The sequence below is a fragment of the Paramisgurnus dabryanus genome, chromosome 10 (assembly GCF_030506205.2).
Source record: "Paramisgurnus dabryanus chromosome 10, PD_genome_1.1, whole genome shotgun sequence".
NCBI classification, from domain to species: Eukaryota; Metazoa; Chordata; class Actinopteri; order Cypriniformes; family Cobitidae; genus Paramisgurnus; species Paramisgurnus dabryanus.
The window spans coordinates 3,645,454-3,661,110 of record NC_133346.1 but is presented as its reverse complement, the minus strand read 5'-3'; the positions used below and the strand labels follow the sequence as shown (position 1 = coordinate 3,661,110).

The window sequence follows — 15,657 nt, the reverse complement described above, 5'->3', positions numbered from 1 at the left end:
CCGCGCACCTACATTTGAAATTAATTTGAGCACGCACGCAAAAAATGCGAAATGTGAATCACCCCTAATGCTACGTACACACCAAACGCGGGGCATCGCGTTACTTGCTCTAGATTACTCGCAGGATTTAACTTCGTGTCATGCTAATTTTTTTGCTCGAGTTACATATTTTCAACTTGGGCGAAGACGCGTTTGAGGCAAATAGCGCTTGGTTTCGCTGCCCATATTGCGTCATTTGCATCGCCCCACGCGAGGACGCATCTGATCACGTCTTTGCATTGACTTTGTATGTAATCTACTCGCGCAAATTGTTGAACTCGCGTCTGGTATGAACCCACAGTAAATTTATCCAACAATGGGCTAGGTCAACTGAAATTGTGCATTGCATTAGAGCTGGAATAAAAATCGCCTGCGATTCTCAAGCGGATCTCATCAGTAAAGCCGGTTCGGTGATTAGTAGTAAGTCGGAAAACCTGCTTTCAGATGGAGCGGCATTTACAACACAGAGCCGTATTTCAACGAGAAGCTAGGCAAAATCGTATACAATATTGGATCTCCCACGATTATGAATGCGATTTTGCTGGCTTCCCAGCTCTACATTGCATTAATCGCACGTTAATAAATTTTGTCTCATTAAAATTAATTTACATTAAAGCGTCAATTTTGACAGCCCTAGTTTTTATTATAAGAGGCATGACACTACATTTCTTCATCATATTAGGAGCTCAGATGCGAAAGCCTCTAAATGTCACCTCTGTAATGATATTAACTGAATGCTCTCGGCAAGTATTATACGGTTATCAAATACTGTCACCTCAAATCCCCTTAATCCCGGCCTCAGGTCATTCAGAAATACTGGTTTGCCCATTATTGGTCTTGTGTATAAATGTATTTTAACTTGTGAATGCAATGCTTGGTCATTTTTCTTATCACAATTCATTATTGAAATGAGTTAAGTTTTCTGTAATGACATGCTGTCATGCTGTTTGTCTTTGTAGACTATGCTCTGGGGAAGGACTGCATCATGCACGGTTACATGCTGAAGCTTGGGAATCCCTTCCTGACACAATGGCAGCGGAGGTATTTTTACCTGTTCCCCAACCGCGTCGAGTGGAGAGGAGAAGGAGAATCCAGGGTATGTGTCTATTGCCCCGTTTACACCTGGTATTGAGATGCATTTCGATTAATGGGATCATAAAGGGCTCGTTATAGTCGTGCATAGGTCCTACGACGTAGGTTCCACGTCGGTTTTCATTTATACTTTTGCGTCGGCGTCGACGTGCAAACACATTTACCTGATGGGAGGGGTTCTGGTGGACCAATCACAGCGCTTGCGGTGCACGTCGGGCTACGCACAGGCATAGAACCTACGCAGGACTATAGACGGTTTCATCGGACGGACGTGATACACGTCTGGATCCGAACTTTACTTCCGGTTTCATTTTTTAATGGTCTGACTAGTTGCTAAACTGATCTCTTGAACAAATGCCTCCTCGAAAATAACAAATGTTTTGGTTTCCTAGGTAATCTATGTGTTGTTTTTTTGCTTGTTATATAAATAAACTACGTTTAAAGAACTTTGTTGTTATTTATTCTTAGAAGAGTTTACGCAGAAGTTACGTGCGGACCGCAACAGCCGCTTGTTTATGTTGTTACTGCTGAAATGGTCTATAAATCGGGCTGAAGTGGAAGAGATACGTGTCCTTTCACACCTGGTGTTTTAATCATCTCTTTTGTCCGCTTTTGTCCTAGGGGATGGTCTATGGGCGAGTCCGCAGCTTGTGTTGTTAGTAAACATGCTGCACAACGTTTTGTACATGTGTACGTAAGGGCTTTCACAGATATTTCCGAGCAATTGATGAAATAAGATTGCTTAACTTTCACACGCTCGAAAATTGAAACAAAAATGAAAGAGGCGCTTTAGTTTTAGCAATGATAGCATAAAGACCACGTTGAACACTGTGAAGTCAGTGGCAATGGGAAAACGTGCGTGGTACATCACACATTATATCAATAGGCTGTCTTTTGTGGCTGTTTGAACCGGGTGTGCCCCATAAGCCTTGAAAAGTGAAACCTCTGGCTCTTTGATCGCCCCCTGGTGGCTGGCTGCAGTACAAGTCTTAAATGCCGCCCTCTCCATTCAAACGAATGGGACTCTGCTCTAAATAAAAAAATTATTTACACTTCCAATACAATTTTCCGAAAAATGGTTTTGGTCCTTTCAAGTCGTTTTTATCACGCTGGTATATGTTCAAGTCTTCATTATTGTGGTAAGTTTCATTTTAGCATGTAATTTGATGCAATAGAAACGGAGCGTGACGTTATCATTGGCGTGGTTGAATTGGTCGTGCGGGCATTTGGGCGGAAGGTTGACACCGCGGCTCCGCCTCTGGCTCCACGGACGATTCCTTCTGCGCATGCCTTGGCTCCAAACTGACGTTTTTACGTAACATGGCGGCGAACGTGGTCGAACATTTTTGGCTTCAATTCATTACAATGGTGGGAGGCGACGTCACGTCCATCTTTTTTGACAGTCTATGGTTTGAACACATTCAACCACAGTCTACAACACAAAAGCAATCCGTTCTAAATGCATTTTCGACTACCTCTGAATGTGGACGAGCTCAAAACGTTTTTACACCTGTATTTAGCGTTGTCCACTTGTGGTCCGATAAACCAAAATGCATCTTAATACCAGGTGTAAACGGCCTCTCTGTGTGATGTCTGTTGGTATAAATTGTTATTAAAGGGATTTTTTGAGTATGAGTATTGCCTGTCTGTCCTTACACTGTAGGAGCATTGGATAAAAACGTTTAAAAAATGTAAATTAAAGGTGAGTCTGGTTTGTTTTAGATAATCCTCCTCTCCTTCACCTAGAGTAACTCGAAAAAATATCATAACCTGAAATGTGCTAGGAGATGAGGAATCACATTAGCCATTAGCATGCGTCATAGTTAATCATAGGCAGTCCTCAACCTCGTTCCACAATTCCCATCGTGACGTAGCTTCGCCTACTGCCTGGATGTTTAAGTGATGCAATGAACCATTTAAATTCCCACCTTTTATTTTTTCCACCTCTAAACCGGATCCCAGTCTTTCCCTCTGGAGGAAGTGATTGCGCACTGATCTCTGTTATGCAGAAGTAGGTCACTGCAGGTTCCCTGGGAACAGATCATTTCTGGCCTGATCTGTAACTAAGATTAAGACTTGAAGATTTCATCGGCTTTCTTGGATTTTAACTCCTCAATGATTCATGTAATCCGATTGGTAAATGTGCTACTGTCTGGCATCGTGTGATGGTGAAGCAAATCCATTGGACTTTAAACTTGACTAGAATGCTGCGGTTCTTGTTTCTTACTCAAATTATTGCCAGTGAAGCTGATCTCCCATTGTTTTCTGTAGACATGCATGATTTATTTATTATTGTATCAATATTAAGACAATACAGGCTGTTGCAGTTGATGTGTCTGTCTGGTTAGGCTAGTTTTGAAAAAATATAAGAGGATACTTTGTAAAAAAAAAGTCCCATACGGGTCCCAGCGAGCAAGCCCCAAACAAGTCAAGACACGGCAGAGCTCATTGTTAAATGCATGATGTTGCACAACACAAATCAGAGTTTAGTTGTTTACGTTTTTCGTGTTAATATTTGTGACCCTTTCTGTGAAATCCATGCTGAAGTTTTAATCCAGGCTAAAGTTGTTTGTGAGATTAGGAGCCTCAACGTTTGATTTCACTTATTGATTTGATTTAAGTTTTAATGATATTAGACAATATTAAAGATATCAAAGTTATATTTTCACATAATGTTCTTTACATTATGTAGGATGATTTTATGCAGAAAACAATCAATCACAAAAAATGACTTTAGCTGGGTTTTCACAGACTGGGTCACATTAAATTTAAAGGAATAGTTCACTTTAAAACTAACTTTTCATGATCATTTACTCACCCCCTTGTCATCCAAAATGTCATGTCTTTCTAGTCAGTCAAAAATAAATTAAGTTTTTGAGGAAAACATTCTAGGATTTTTCTCCATTTATAGTGCACTTCAGTTGGGTTATAACTGTTGAAGTGTTGTTGCAGTTTCAATTCAGCTTCAAAGGGCTTTACACAATCCCAGCCGAGGAATAAAGGTGCAGTGTGTAATTTTCAGAAGGATCTTTTGACAGAAATGCAATATAATATATAAAACTACATTATCATGGGTGTATAAAGACTTTTTTATAATGAATCATTATGTTTTTATTACCTTAGAATAAGATGTTTTTATCTACATGCACGAGGGTCCCCTTACGTGGAAGTTGCCATTTTGTGCCACCACGTTTCTACAGAAGCCCTTAACAGATAAACATTTTTGTCTCCGAACATGACATGTTTTTCCGGTGGCGGCTACTGTAGCTTCTCTGTGTTTCGAAAGCGAGGGGTAATAAGTTGCTGAGCCATTGTTTGCCATTTGCAACCTCACCACTAGATGCCGCTAAAATTTACACATTGCACCTTTAAACATCTTATCTAGCGAAGCGATTGTTAATTAAAAAAAAAATTATACCTACCGTATTTTCCGGACTATAAGCCGCATCTTTTTAAAAAAATGCGTCATTAAAAGTAAAAATAACATACCGTATATAAGTTGCGGTGGACTATACAGCGTGTTTATTTAGAAAATTATTTCACAAAATCCAAGCCGAAGAACAGACATTTAATCTGGAAAGGCAAGTTATTCAACTAAACAATAGCAGACAGAACAGCAGGCTGAATAGGTATCTGTAAGTTAAAGATATATTATTAGTTATTTAAACGATAAACCATAGCTGGAAGGTTGAATAGGCTAAATTAACTGAACAAGCCAACTAGCGTGAAGTTCACACGTCATTCCACATTACAGAATTCATTGAATTACATAAATACAGGAGCGGCATATAGCGGCCTCTCGCGACTGTAGACGGTAATGATGTCTCTTGCCTCATAAATGTAAAAATTATTTAATATTGAGCACCAGCCAAATTATGAAAAAAACATGGCTTATAGACCGAAAATATACGGTATATGTATGTATTTCACTGGCTTTGCGATGCACGTCCTCCACTTTATGCATTACATAGTGATTTTGGAAAGGTCACACTTTGTGTTGGCGGAAGTACAGATCAAGTGTTACGTCGAAAGTGCAAAGATGAAGGCTTTTAAAAATAAATAAATAAAATGTAAAACAACGATTTCGGATGATTTTTTTAGTTGGAGGAGAAAATGAGACTATTTCTGCCTACGCCACGCGTGACCTTTCCAACGTCAGTACGTAATGCGTGAAGTCATTACACCCGTTGCAGAGCAAGAGAGTATTTGTGGTTTAAAATCGTGTGTGTGTATATAAGGGCTGCAACAACTAATCGATAAAATTAATAATAATCGATTATGAAACTACTATGTTCTACACTTCCGTACGTAAATATCCTAATTTAGTGCCTTATTTAGCTATAATAAGTAAAAATATCTAATGTACTAAATATGTACGTTTTATCCGATTTGGCAATTAATCGAATAAAACGGTCATCCGATTAATCAACCATAAAAATAATCGTTAGTTACAGCCCTAATATTTATTCATTTAGAAAATGACAGATTCGTTAGATAAGACCTACATTCCTCAGTTGGGATCATGTAGAGCCCTTTGAAGACGCATTAGGGGCAGTTCACATTTCGTGTCTAAATACGCGACCGTCTGTTGGTTCTTGTCACATGACCTGCCGTGCGCTTATGGCATTCTAGAAAGTTGAAATGTTTTTAACTCGCTGTGGTGCGGACGCGCCTGGAAAAAACGAGCGTGTCACGACCGTGTCCCTTCCATTATGAGCGCACATACCGAGCCTACATTTGAAATAACGAACTTGAGTGCGCAAAATACGCGAAAGTGCAATTCGGACTTTCAGCTGTTATACCCCGTTGAAGTGCACTATATGAAGAAAATTCCTGAAATGTTTTCCTCAAAAACCATAATTTCTTTTTGATTGAGAAAAGAAAGACATGAACATCTTAAATGATGTAGGGGTGAGTAAATTTTAGTATTAAAGTGTGTTAACTAATCTGTGGTCACATGGTTACCACTGCAGTTTTACAGATTTATAGTCAGAATTTAGAAGTGGAGTGACTTCCATTTCTCCTTCAGTCTTATGAGAATCAAATATCCAAGTTCAGACAGACAGTCAGACAGCAAGAGCGTTTCTTTTTTCATCACCGAGTTCATTGTCATCTCCTTTTTGCGCCCCAGACGACCTCTAGAAGTTCTTCTACAATGCAAAACCCAAGCTGATGAAAGCTCACAGTTATCGTGTCTTGTTCCTACCCAAGTAGGATAGTCTGTGACGAGACTCTCAGAGGGATCGGCTAATTAGTTTTGTTCTCCCCCTAGCAAAACCTTCTGACCATGGAGCAGATCGTGACTGTGGAGGAGACACAGATCAAGGACAAAAAGTGCATCCTGCTGAGGATCAAAGGAGGGAAGCAGTTTGTCCTGCAGTGCGAGGTGGGCCGCTTTCTGTTTGTGTCACTCGTGAAAAAATCTTTCTCTGTTTTAAACCCTAGAGAATAGTCTTTTTTCTAAGAAAACATCCTACTTTAGTTTGGCATCTTACAACATGAAATCAGTTTTTAAAAAACATTAAAAACACCAAAGAAATTACACAGCAACACATTTCCTTTTGGAAAATAAAATGTTTAAAACCACCTCCAAATTTACTGGCAATTGCTAGGATTATTTTTACTCCTGATTTATTGTATCATTTAGACGCTTCACTTTTTTTGAAAATATGCTCATTTTCCAGCTCCCCTAGAGTTAAACATTTTATTTTTACCATTTTGGAATCCATTCAGCTGATCTCCGGGTCTGGCGGTACCACTGTTAGCATAGCTTAGCATAATTCATTGAATCTGATTAGACCATTAGCATCGCGCTCAAAAATAGTTACATTGTGTACTAAGGCACTTTTGGGCACTGCACAATGATATTACGCAGTGTCCGAAAGTAGTCCCCAGCTATTGAAAGTTACCAAGGGGACTGTTTTCGGGGCACTGCGTAATATAATTGCGCCTCCTGGAGCCATGTTACGGCAGCAAAGTCCTTGATTATTACACCGGAATAAGAGTATAGTTTCTAACCATATCTGCCTAGAAAATCACAACGTTTAATTTCCTGTCGGTCTTAGTACACGATGTAACTACAGAAGAGTTAAGTTTTAAATAGGAAAAATATCAAAACTCTTTCGTTATTTTTGAGTGTGATGCTAATGGTCTAATCAGATTCAATGGATTATGCTAAGCTATGCTAACAGTGGTACCGCCAGACCTGGAGATCAGCTGAATGGATTCCAAAACGGTAAAAATAAAATGTTTAACTCTAGGGGAGCTGGAAAATGAGAATATTTCCAAAAAAGTGGAATGTGGAGTAAACTTGTCAATTAAGAGAAAATGCTTCCCTGTCAATGACGAGTTTTTACGGCAATGCATTTTCCACTATTATCCACTAGGTGGCACTCTTATACATCTTATAAAACACTTAAAGGGATAGTTCACCCAAAAATGAAAATAATGTCATTAATGACATTCGTCATGTCGTTCCAAACTCGTAAGATATCCGTTTATCTTCAGAACACAGTTTAAGATTATAATAAATATATAATTAATAATACATTTAGATTATTCATTTTATATTTAGTCCGAGAGCTTGTTGACCCTTCATTGAAAATGTATGTACGGTATTCTGTCCATGTCCAGAAAGGTAATAAAAACCTCATCAAAGTATTCCATGTGACATCAGTGGATCAGTTAGAATGTGTTGAAGCATCGAAAATACATTTTGGTCCAGAAATAACAAAAATTACGACTTTAATGCGCGAGACTAAAGTCATGTGACTGCAGTGACGTGGATGACGTGTTATCCTCAGACATGTTTGCAAAGTTTTTTTCAAACTTACATAGTGGGTCTCCCTCAGACTGTAAACGAAGCCCGGGTGCAAAAAAAACAGCTGGGGCGCACCAGATAACACGTCAGCCACGTCACTGCAGTCACGTGACTTTAGTCTCGCTCATGCACTTCACAACAGACGCGGAAGAGAAGATAATGCTGAATAAAGTCGTTATTTTTGGACCAAAATGTCTTTTTGATGCTTCAACACATTCTAACTGACCCACTGATGTCACATGGACTACTTTGATGATGTTTTTATTACCTTTCTGGACATGGACAATATACTGTACATAGATTTTCAATGAAGGCTCACCAAGCTCTCAGACTAAATATTAAACATCTTAAACTGTGTTCAGAAGATAAACAGAGGTCTTACGAGTTTGGAACGACATGAGGGTGAATCATTTAAGACAATATTTTCATTTTTGGGTGAACTATCCCTTTAAGCATCCGCTGATCAAAAACAGTAAAGTGTTTGTTTTAATCATCACTTTGATTTATTTTATGTATACATTTAAAGAAGAAATTTTTTTGGAAGGCATTTTTTGTGAAAATCATAAATGCTTGCGCTGGCAACTTTTTATTTAAATGCTGCGGGAAAAGAGTTAATAAATATATTAAACCGGAAAAATGTATAATCCTTATTTGTCTTTTCCACAGAGCGACCCAGAGTTTGTTCAATGGAAGAAGGAACTCACAGAAGCGTTCACCGAAGCCCAAAAGCTGCTGCGTCGTGCTCCCAAAGTCATCGGCAAGGGACGATCCAATGTGTTGGAGCTTTCCAAACCTCCGCTCACCCACCGCAACAGCAACGGCCTGTGAGCCGTCCCCCGTCCCAGCCACCCTTCATCACCACATCTCTCCATCCTCTTCATCAACACGCACTCACACTCTCTCCATCATCCAGCATCATTAAGCTTCCCAACAAACATCCAAAGACGCAGTTGTTTTTTTGGAAGGTTCTGCTGGATTTGTACACTGCTGTTTCTCAATCATACACATGCATATACATAGTTTCTGCAACTTGACACGCTGGGGTGATCAACACTCCAGGATAACATTAAAAAACAATTTTGCTGAGGACGTTGTTTTGACAGGGACCAGTGGTGGTGCAGGCTGGGATACTGCACCCCTTTACCGAGCACATCACTCTTTTCCCCTGACGCTTTCTTACATCGCAAGAACTTAAAGTCTTTGTCGTGAAGTTCAAGAACGCAACGAGTGTCCGTTTGAAATCTCTTTACCCGTGCAAAAGAGCTGGACGGTATCCGTACCTTCACTCCGGGAGAGCCAAAACCTGAAACGATCTCTCACAAGACGATGGATTTAAAGATATCACTCCTGTTGTCTTCTCACACCATTCGTAAACCGGTTGCCGCCACTCTCTGTCGGCTGCATGGGCATCCGTGGGCTCGCCTGCCTTGCATTTCTTGCTAAACGGGACAATGGTATCACTTAACCCCCCTCTCCTGTACTCATAAAGACTTCCTTAATACTCACCGTGGGGTTGTAATGAACAGAGATGTAACCGTGCACGTTGGCGAATGTAAAAATTTGAGTGTTTATTTTTTTCCCCTTTTTTTTGGTGCTCGCGGTAAAGACCAAATTCAGTTGGACGTGGCGATGCAAAAAGGTGTCGTCGCTTTAAAAAAGAAGAAATGGCTGGATGTTTTCACCATGAGGAATTGCTTTTCTTTCACCTTGAATGTATTTTTTTTCTTCGTCTTGTGTTTTCGTTTGCGAACGGATCGATTACGCTGCTTGAAAATGGGACGGAGCCAGAGGGACGTTTACGAAGACACGCCCCCCAACTTTTAACCCCATGCCATCCCTTAAACTCAGTGCAAAAAGTGCCAATGAAAATGTAACGTTAAACTTGAGACACCTGTGACTTTTTCACGCCAGGCTGGCTTCAGGTCACACTGTGGATATCACCCATGTGATTGGACGCAAATACAGTGTTGGAAACTGCACAGATTTGTCCAATCGCTCGAATGACTTTGAACTCTGAGCAGGAGCCCCGATGGATGCCAGCGGACGGTTGATGGTGCATGATGTCTCGGAGGAAAAATACGCGACGGCAGCGTCCTTGGAGTCTTACTGTATATAAGAACCGATCCTTTCTCTGTGCATCTCCAGTATAATCTTCTTGACAATGTTTGCATATATGGCAAATTCTCTGTCTGCCTGTCTGTGTTCGTCCCTGTGTCTCAGCTTAGGGGCCGGCGGGGTGGGCGGGTTCACGTTTGTCAATCATCGTTCACGTGCATACGGAACCGTGCCTCCGTATCCTTCGTCGGACAGCGCGAGAGCGGAAATTGAAAGACTTATCTCATAATGAGGTGTTTCATTATGCCAGTCCTTCTGAAGGTGAGATGTGCGACACGTCATCGCCGTTATCCATTCACAGGCAGACAGACTGTTATTCAGAGACAGGTGCGAGATCAGGCGTTGAAGGTAGGATGCTTGCATGCACAATGTGTTCAGAAAGGCGGGCTGCTTGGATTGCAGAAGAGACAACTTTAAACCATTCGTTGTAAGGCTTGATTTGGATATAGTTTCAATTTTTATATTGTTTTGAATGTGATGCATAATGCAGATTTCTATAGATTACATATTTTTGGAGTATGTTATGTGCATTTATTTTGATCTTTTTTTTTTATTGAGAAACAAGCACAGATTAACAGGCATGAGATGATTTTAAAGAAGTTGTTTTTCTTCATGTATTCAGGTTATTTTTCATGCAGTAATTTTCTTTTCTACGACTCCTATCCGTGCATTTCGAGTGATAAAAATTGCAGGGTTTTGGGGCCGATCGTATTTTTTTTTTTTTTTGTAGCCTCAAGGTGCCATCCTGAGGATGTTCAGTGCCGTTCGACGGTTATCATTGAAATATTATCGCTGCACTTCACATTTCACGAGCTGGCAAAAATGTGCCAAAAGACCTATAGGAGACCCGAACCTATTCCCTCGCCAGCTCCAAAATTGGTACGTTTTTCCAAACAAACATTTTTTGGGGGGAAAGGGTACAAAATGTCGAATTCAGGTGACGTACCGTAACCGTTGATGATACTCCTCTAAGCGGCCACATGCGGTATTGCTTACCGAGCGCGAATTTGCTAACCGCTAGCCTGTTTTTCAAAAGGGGTGGCACTTTCGTCAGTCCTAAACATCCATGTTTTATTCAGGGGTTATTTTAATGTTTTTCATTCACTTCATCAGTGTTTGCTTTATTCGATCGCTTGCGTGTCTGTTCCGTAGCGGTGAATTTGTCTGGCGAGCGGCGGTTTGCGAAATAGTCGGCGAAATGGAAAAGTGCTAAATAGGAAAAAAAACGAAAAACAAACTATCAAAAATCTAAGTATATATGTGTATATGAAATAAAAACAAATGAGCTTAGATTTATTTAAAAGATTTTACGATGTAGAAACAAAATTGAGACGGGAAGGGATCGGGTTTGATGTTCAACTATTTGTGGTGAAGAATCTGCTCAGATCTTGCACATAAAAGTTTAGATATTGTACCTACGAGTTACAGATTATTATTTTTGTTTGTTTAATACAGGACTCTCTTGCTCTCTTTCATATTTATTGTCTGGTCGGGGAGCTGCGCAGCCCCTCTGTGCGTGGGTTTATCAAAGGCACGGAGCTGTCGAGAGACCCGGGTTTACAGTCGACCTAAACTCTTTTTCATGTGCCACAAACAAACGCAAATACTACTGTCTGGGGTTGTTACCGTTAAGGTTATGATGATGATGATGATAATTGTTGATAATATTATTCAATGAATGATAATTGTTATTAAAATTTTCTTTTTCCAGAACGACTAGGAACATGTGTGTTGGACTGCTTATAAAATCAGTTCAGAAATAAAAGCCCCTTTTTTCGTGTTGCCCTGTCTGTTGTCTCCATGCTTGGTGTCTTTTTTTATATAAAGCTTCTTTAAATTTTATTTATTTCTTATTTTGTCAATATATCAGGATCAAGAACAATGAACAGAAACTGGTTATTTTAGGCACATTATACTTACATCATTAATTTAGTAATTTAAAAGCTTAAATGATTATACAGATTTATTTTCACCATGTATTGTCATATATTTCTGTAAATATATAGCTGTTACTGGTGCAGTACCCTTTAAAAAGGTCCTAATAAGCACCATTTGGGTACAGATATGTATACATTTGGTACCAATGCGTACCTTTGAGTTATTCATATCTACTCTTAAGGTGCAAAGGTGTACTTTTTGAAACCACTTCAGTAACAGTTACACCCTAAAAGTGTTGTGTTTAACCCAGCACTGGGTCATAAAGGGACAAGACCTGCCCCTTGGGTTGTATTTGAACCTATGCTGAATTGTTGGGTCAAATATAAACATTTCCTGTGCAGGGTTTCTTTAAAATCCTTGAAAGTTTGTGAATTTGGGGGGGAAATTCAAGGCCCTGGGAAGTTTTTGAAAATATACATGCAGGTCATTGAAAGTGCTTGAATCTATTTTATGCAAGAAGTTTTCTGGGGAAAAAATCCATATTGTTCCCTGTGTAGTGTAGGATAATATCATAAAAATTCTAGACTTTTTAAGCACACGTGCTAAACTGTTTGCTGTAAATGCTTACATCTTCTGTATGCGGATGTTAATTCATACCTAAATGCTTTTTTGCATAGTTGTGTTTGAAAACGTCTCGGGTTACGTATGTAACTGTTGTTCCCTGAAGGGAACGAGACGCTGCGTCTCCCTTGCCATACTTCCTGGGTCCCTGTAACACCGTCTTCGGCAATATTTCAAATAGCGTTATACTTCCTGGCTCCCACATCACCCTGTCTTTGTCGTTAAGCCTCACCATTGGTTAAATTTGATAAACACATTCAGACGCACTTACCCCTGGAGGCGTCCCCAAAGTGTCACCGCAGTGACACAGCGCAAGTTCCCTCGAAAGGGAACTGTAACAATGTATCTTAAAAGATAACACGATGTAATCTTGCTCTCACTTGAAATGTGTCCCCACATTTAGTCCTTGAATTTGAGGGTATTGGGGGTACCTTAAAAGGCTTGAATTTGAAGTTATCTAAAGTGTTGGAACCCTGCCTGTGTTAATTTAACCCAACGGCTCTGTTCAATCCCTTTTTGACACAGTGCTGGGTTGAAAATAAGTGCAATGTTATCTGATTCAAATTTTTTTGTCAGTATATCTATTTTGTTTTACATTTTCAGCGTTTTTTAAAGCGAAAAATATTCAACTTTGGGTGAAAAGCTCAGCTTGTCAAATGTCAGTGCTCACATGGCCGTCCAATCACAGTGGAGGAGAGGCGGGACTAATATCACAACAACTAACCAACGCATTGTACAACAACTGATAAACAAAGCACTCAGCTGAAGCAAGTTGGCAGTTGGCTAAAATAAAGCTTTGGTGTGCACGCCCCCTTAGTGCTCCTTTGTGAAGTGAACACAAGGCGCTGCTCATTTGCTGAACATAAGGTTCTGGATGGGGTGTAGGAATGTATAAAGGTGTGAAAGAACAATGCCTAAATGTAAATGTTTGAGGTACCTTACTTTAAGAACACCTTTTACTGACTGTTTTTTTTGTCTCAATATGCACACCAGTTATATTTTTAAGAAATTTTGTTCGTAAAAATGACTTTAATGTTCTTATAACTAAGACCTTGTCCTGGATTAATTTCAAACCTGTCTGGAAATAGTGTACACAATGTTATTTTCATCCTAAAATTGGGTCAAAAAGGGATAAGGCCAACCTGCTGGGTTCTAATTTAACTTATGCCAGGTTGTTAAAACTAATTGTTGGGTCAAACATAAATTTTTTCTGGGTTAATTTAACCCAACTACTGGGTTTGTCCCTTTTTGACCCAACACTGGTTTTTTTTAGAGCAGTGTTTCCCATCCAGGGGACCAGGGCCCACAGGGGGGACTTCCAAGGGGCCTCAAGATGACTTAAAATAATAAAAAATTGGCCAAAACAAGCATTAAAATAAGCTAAATGTTTCTTATTTATTTTTTGGCCATTTTAGTAGGGAATATACATCTGTCTAGTCATTTAAAGCTCTAGTTAATTTTATTTGGAAAAAAATGAGTGGGGGGGCTTCAAATATTGTTGTGGGTAACTAGGGGGCCTTGAAGTGAAAAAGGTTCCTAGATCTGTTGTCAATTAATCTTTTCTGGTGAATATCTTCATGATTTTTTTATCGAAATGTTTTAGGTTCTCTTAAAGGTAGTCTTTTTCACCAAGATCTTAAATTCCTATGATGTGTCAACCCCTTCATCCGTTTTACCATTTAAACAATTCCCATGTAAAGAACATACATCTTTTAGGGGTGCAGTTGCAGTTTTTGTTTAGTTTTAAAATGTCCAATGCTTTTCTGCATTTGATGCACCACTTGCATCTTGCCTATATCATGGTTCAACACTTTTTATTAAAAGGGACATATCGTGAACAACCCAGTAATTTAGTTTTGGTAAACCATTCTCTGCAAGCATAGATCATTGAAATGTGGCTCCCCTTGTGATGTCAGAAGGGGATCTTAGTTGGCACTGCCGTTTAGTGCAGAGAGAAAGAAAAATTAAAAGCAGAATTGAGTTTTAATTTCAATAAACCGCCATTATGGTGATCAGTGTTTGCATTAGCAACTCATTTGCATTTTAAAGGACACACCCAAAAACGACACGTTTTTACTCACACCTATAAAGTGGCAATTTTAATATGTTATAATAAATTATCTGTAGGGTATTTTGAGCTAAAACTTCACAAACGTACATCTTAAAAAAGTCTTGTGAAATGTCCACTTTAAGTTTTTGTCATGAGATTAAGTGAGGACACAACTTATTTTATAGCAGAAAATGAAATTTCAGATCACCTGAGGTGAAGATGCAAGTTTATATTATAATGTTGTCATTAATTTCCCATCGTAACTTCATCCAGTCTTCATAAAAATTGATATATGTCTTGCCTTCGGTGATTTCATCCCTCTTTTAATGTGTTTTTCATCTCTCTCTTTTTTTTCTCTCTCTCTCTCTCTCTCCCCTTCACCTCCTCACTCTCACAGCTGAGTCTGTCCATCAAATTCAGATGGCAGCCATTAGGAGATCTGTGGTTAGTTGACCTGTCTTCTTTGGCGAACTGTTTTGGTTATATCACGGTGTATTTTTAAGAAAGGGTTGTTCAGGTCTTCAAATGATGTACATCAGTACAAATCAAATTGAAAATATCTCACACTTTTTCAGCACGTGTCTAGAGATCTTCCAGTGGCAAAGTGTTTCCCAAACAGGGTAGTGTCCCACCTCCTCTTATACTGCTGGATATTTATAGCGTAGTCTTGTGTTAACTCAGCTGCTATGCTTATCTGTGTGTGTGTGTGTGTGTGTGTGTGTTTGCGCATGGCTGTCTGTGTCACTCTTATTTCAGATTTCAGCTTCACACACAGTGAGACTGTGCGCCTTGCGTTTGGCCTCTTAGTTTTTGGGAGTTTCACACATATAAAAAAAACTCACCGGATATATTTTTCCATTCTGTAGAGGAAGCCATCTCAAGGTACGCCAACTTCTTTTTCTTCTTACCACCCAAATATATCCGTTTCTTTTGTCGATTCCTTGATTTATTTATAGGTCCCAGACCCTTAGACATCCAGAGATCCTAAATTCCCACTGTTGTTGCCTGGCAGCTCTCTACACAAAAATAAGGCACTGAGTTT

General features: G+C 39.4%; 2 protein-coding genes across 5 annotated transcripts in view; both read left to right on the top strand.

Annotated features, from left to right (window-relative positions):
- The window catches only part of grk3 (G protein-coupled receptor kinase 3), a 68,548-nt gene extending 56,700 nt beyond the window's left edge, over positions 1-11,848 (top strand). Inside the window, exons 19-21 of the mRNA XM_065262448.2 lie at positions 999-1,135; positions 6,404-6,517; positions 8,618-11,848. Of these exons, the coding sequence (XP_065118520.1) occupies positions 999-1,135; positions 6,404-6,517; positions 8,618-8,779 (413 nt within the window). The 3' untranslated portion in view covers positions 8,780-11,848. The remainder of the gene's footprint in view (positions 1-998; positions 1,136-6,403; positions 6,518-8,617) is intronic.
- Positions 11,849-15,329: 3,481 nt separating this feature from the next.
- LOC135744385 (unconventional myosin-XVIIIb-like) overlaps positions 15,330-15,657 on the top strand; it is a 54,348-nt gene continuing 54,020 nt past the window's right edge. For 3 of the 4 annotated variants that reach the window (XM_073815998.1, XM_073815997.1, XM_073815996.1), the window contains exon 1: positions 15,331-15,497. The gene's annotated coding sequence lies outside the window, so the exon portion shown is untranslated. Of the gene's footprint in view, positions 15,498-15,657 lie in introns of all 4 variants that reach the window. The other variant, XM_073815999.1, reaches the window with a different exon arrangement.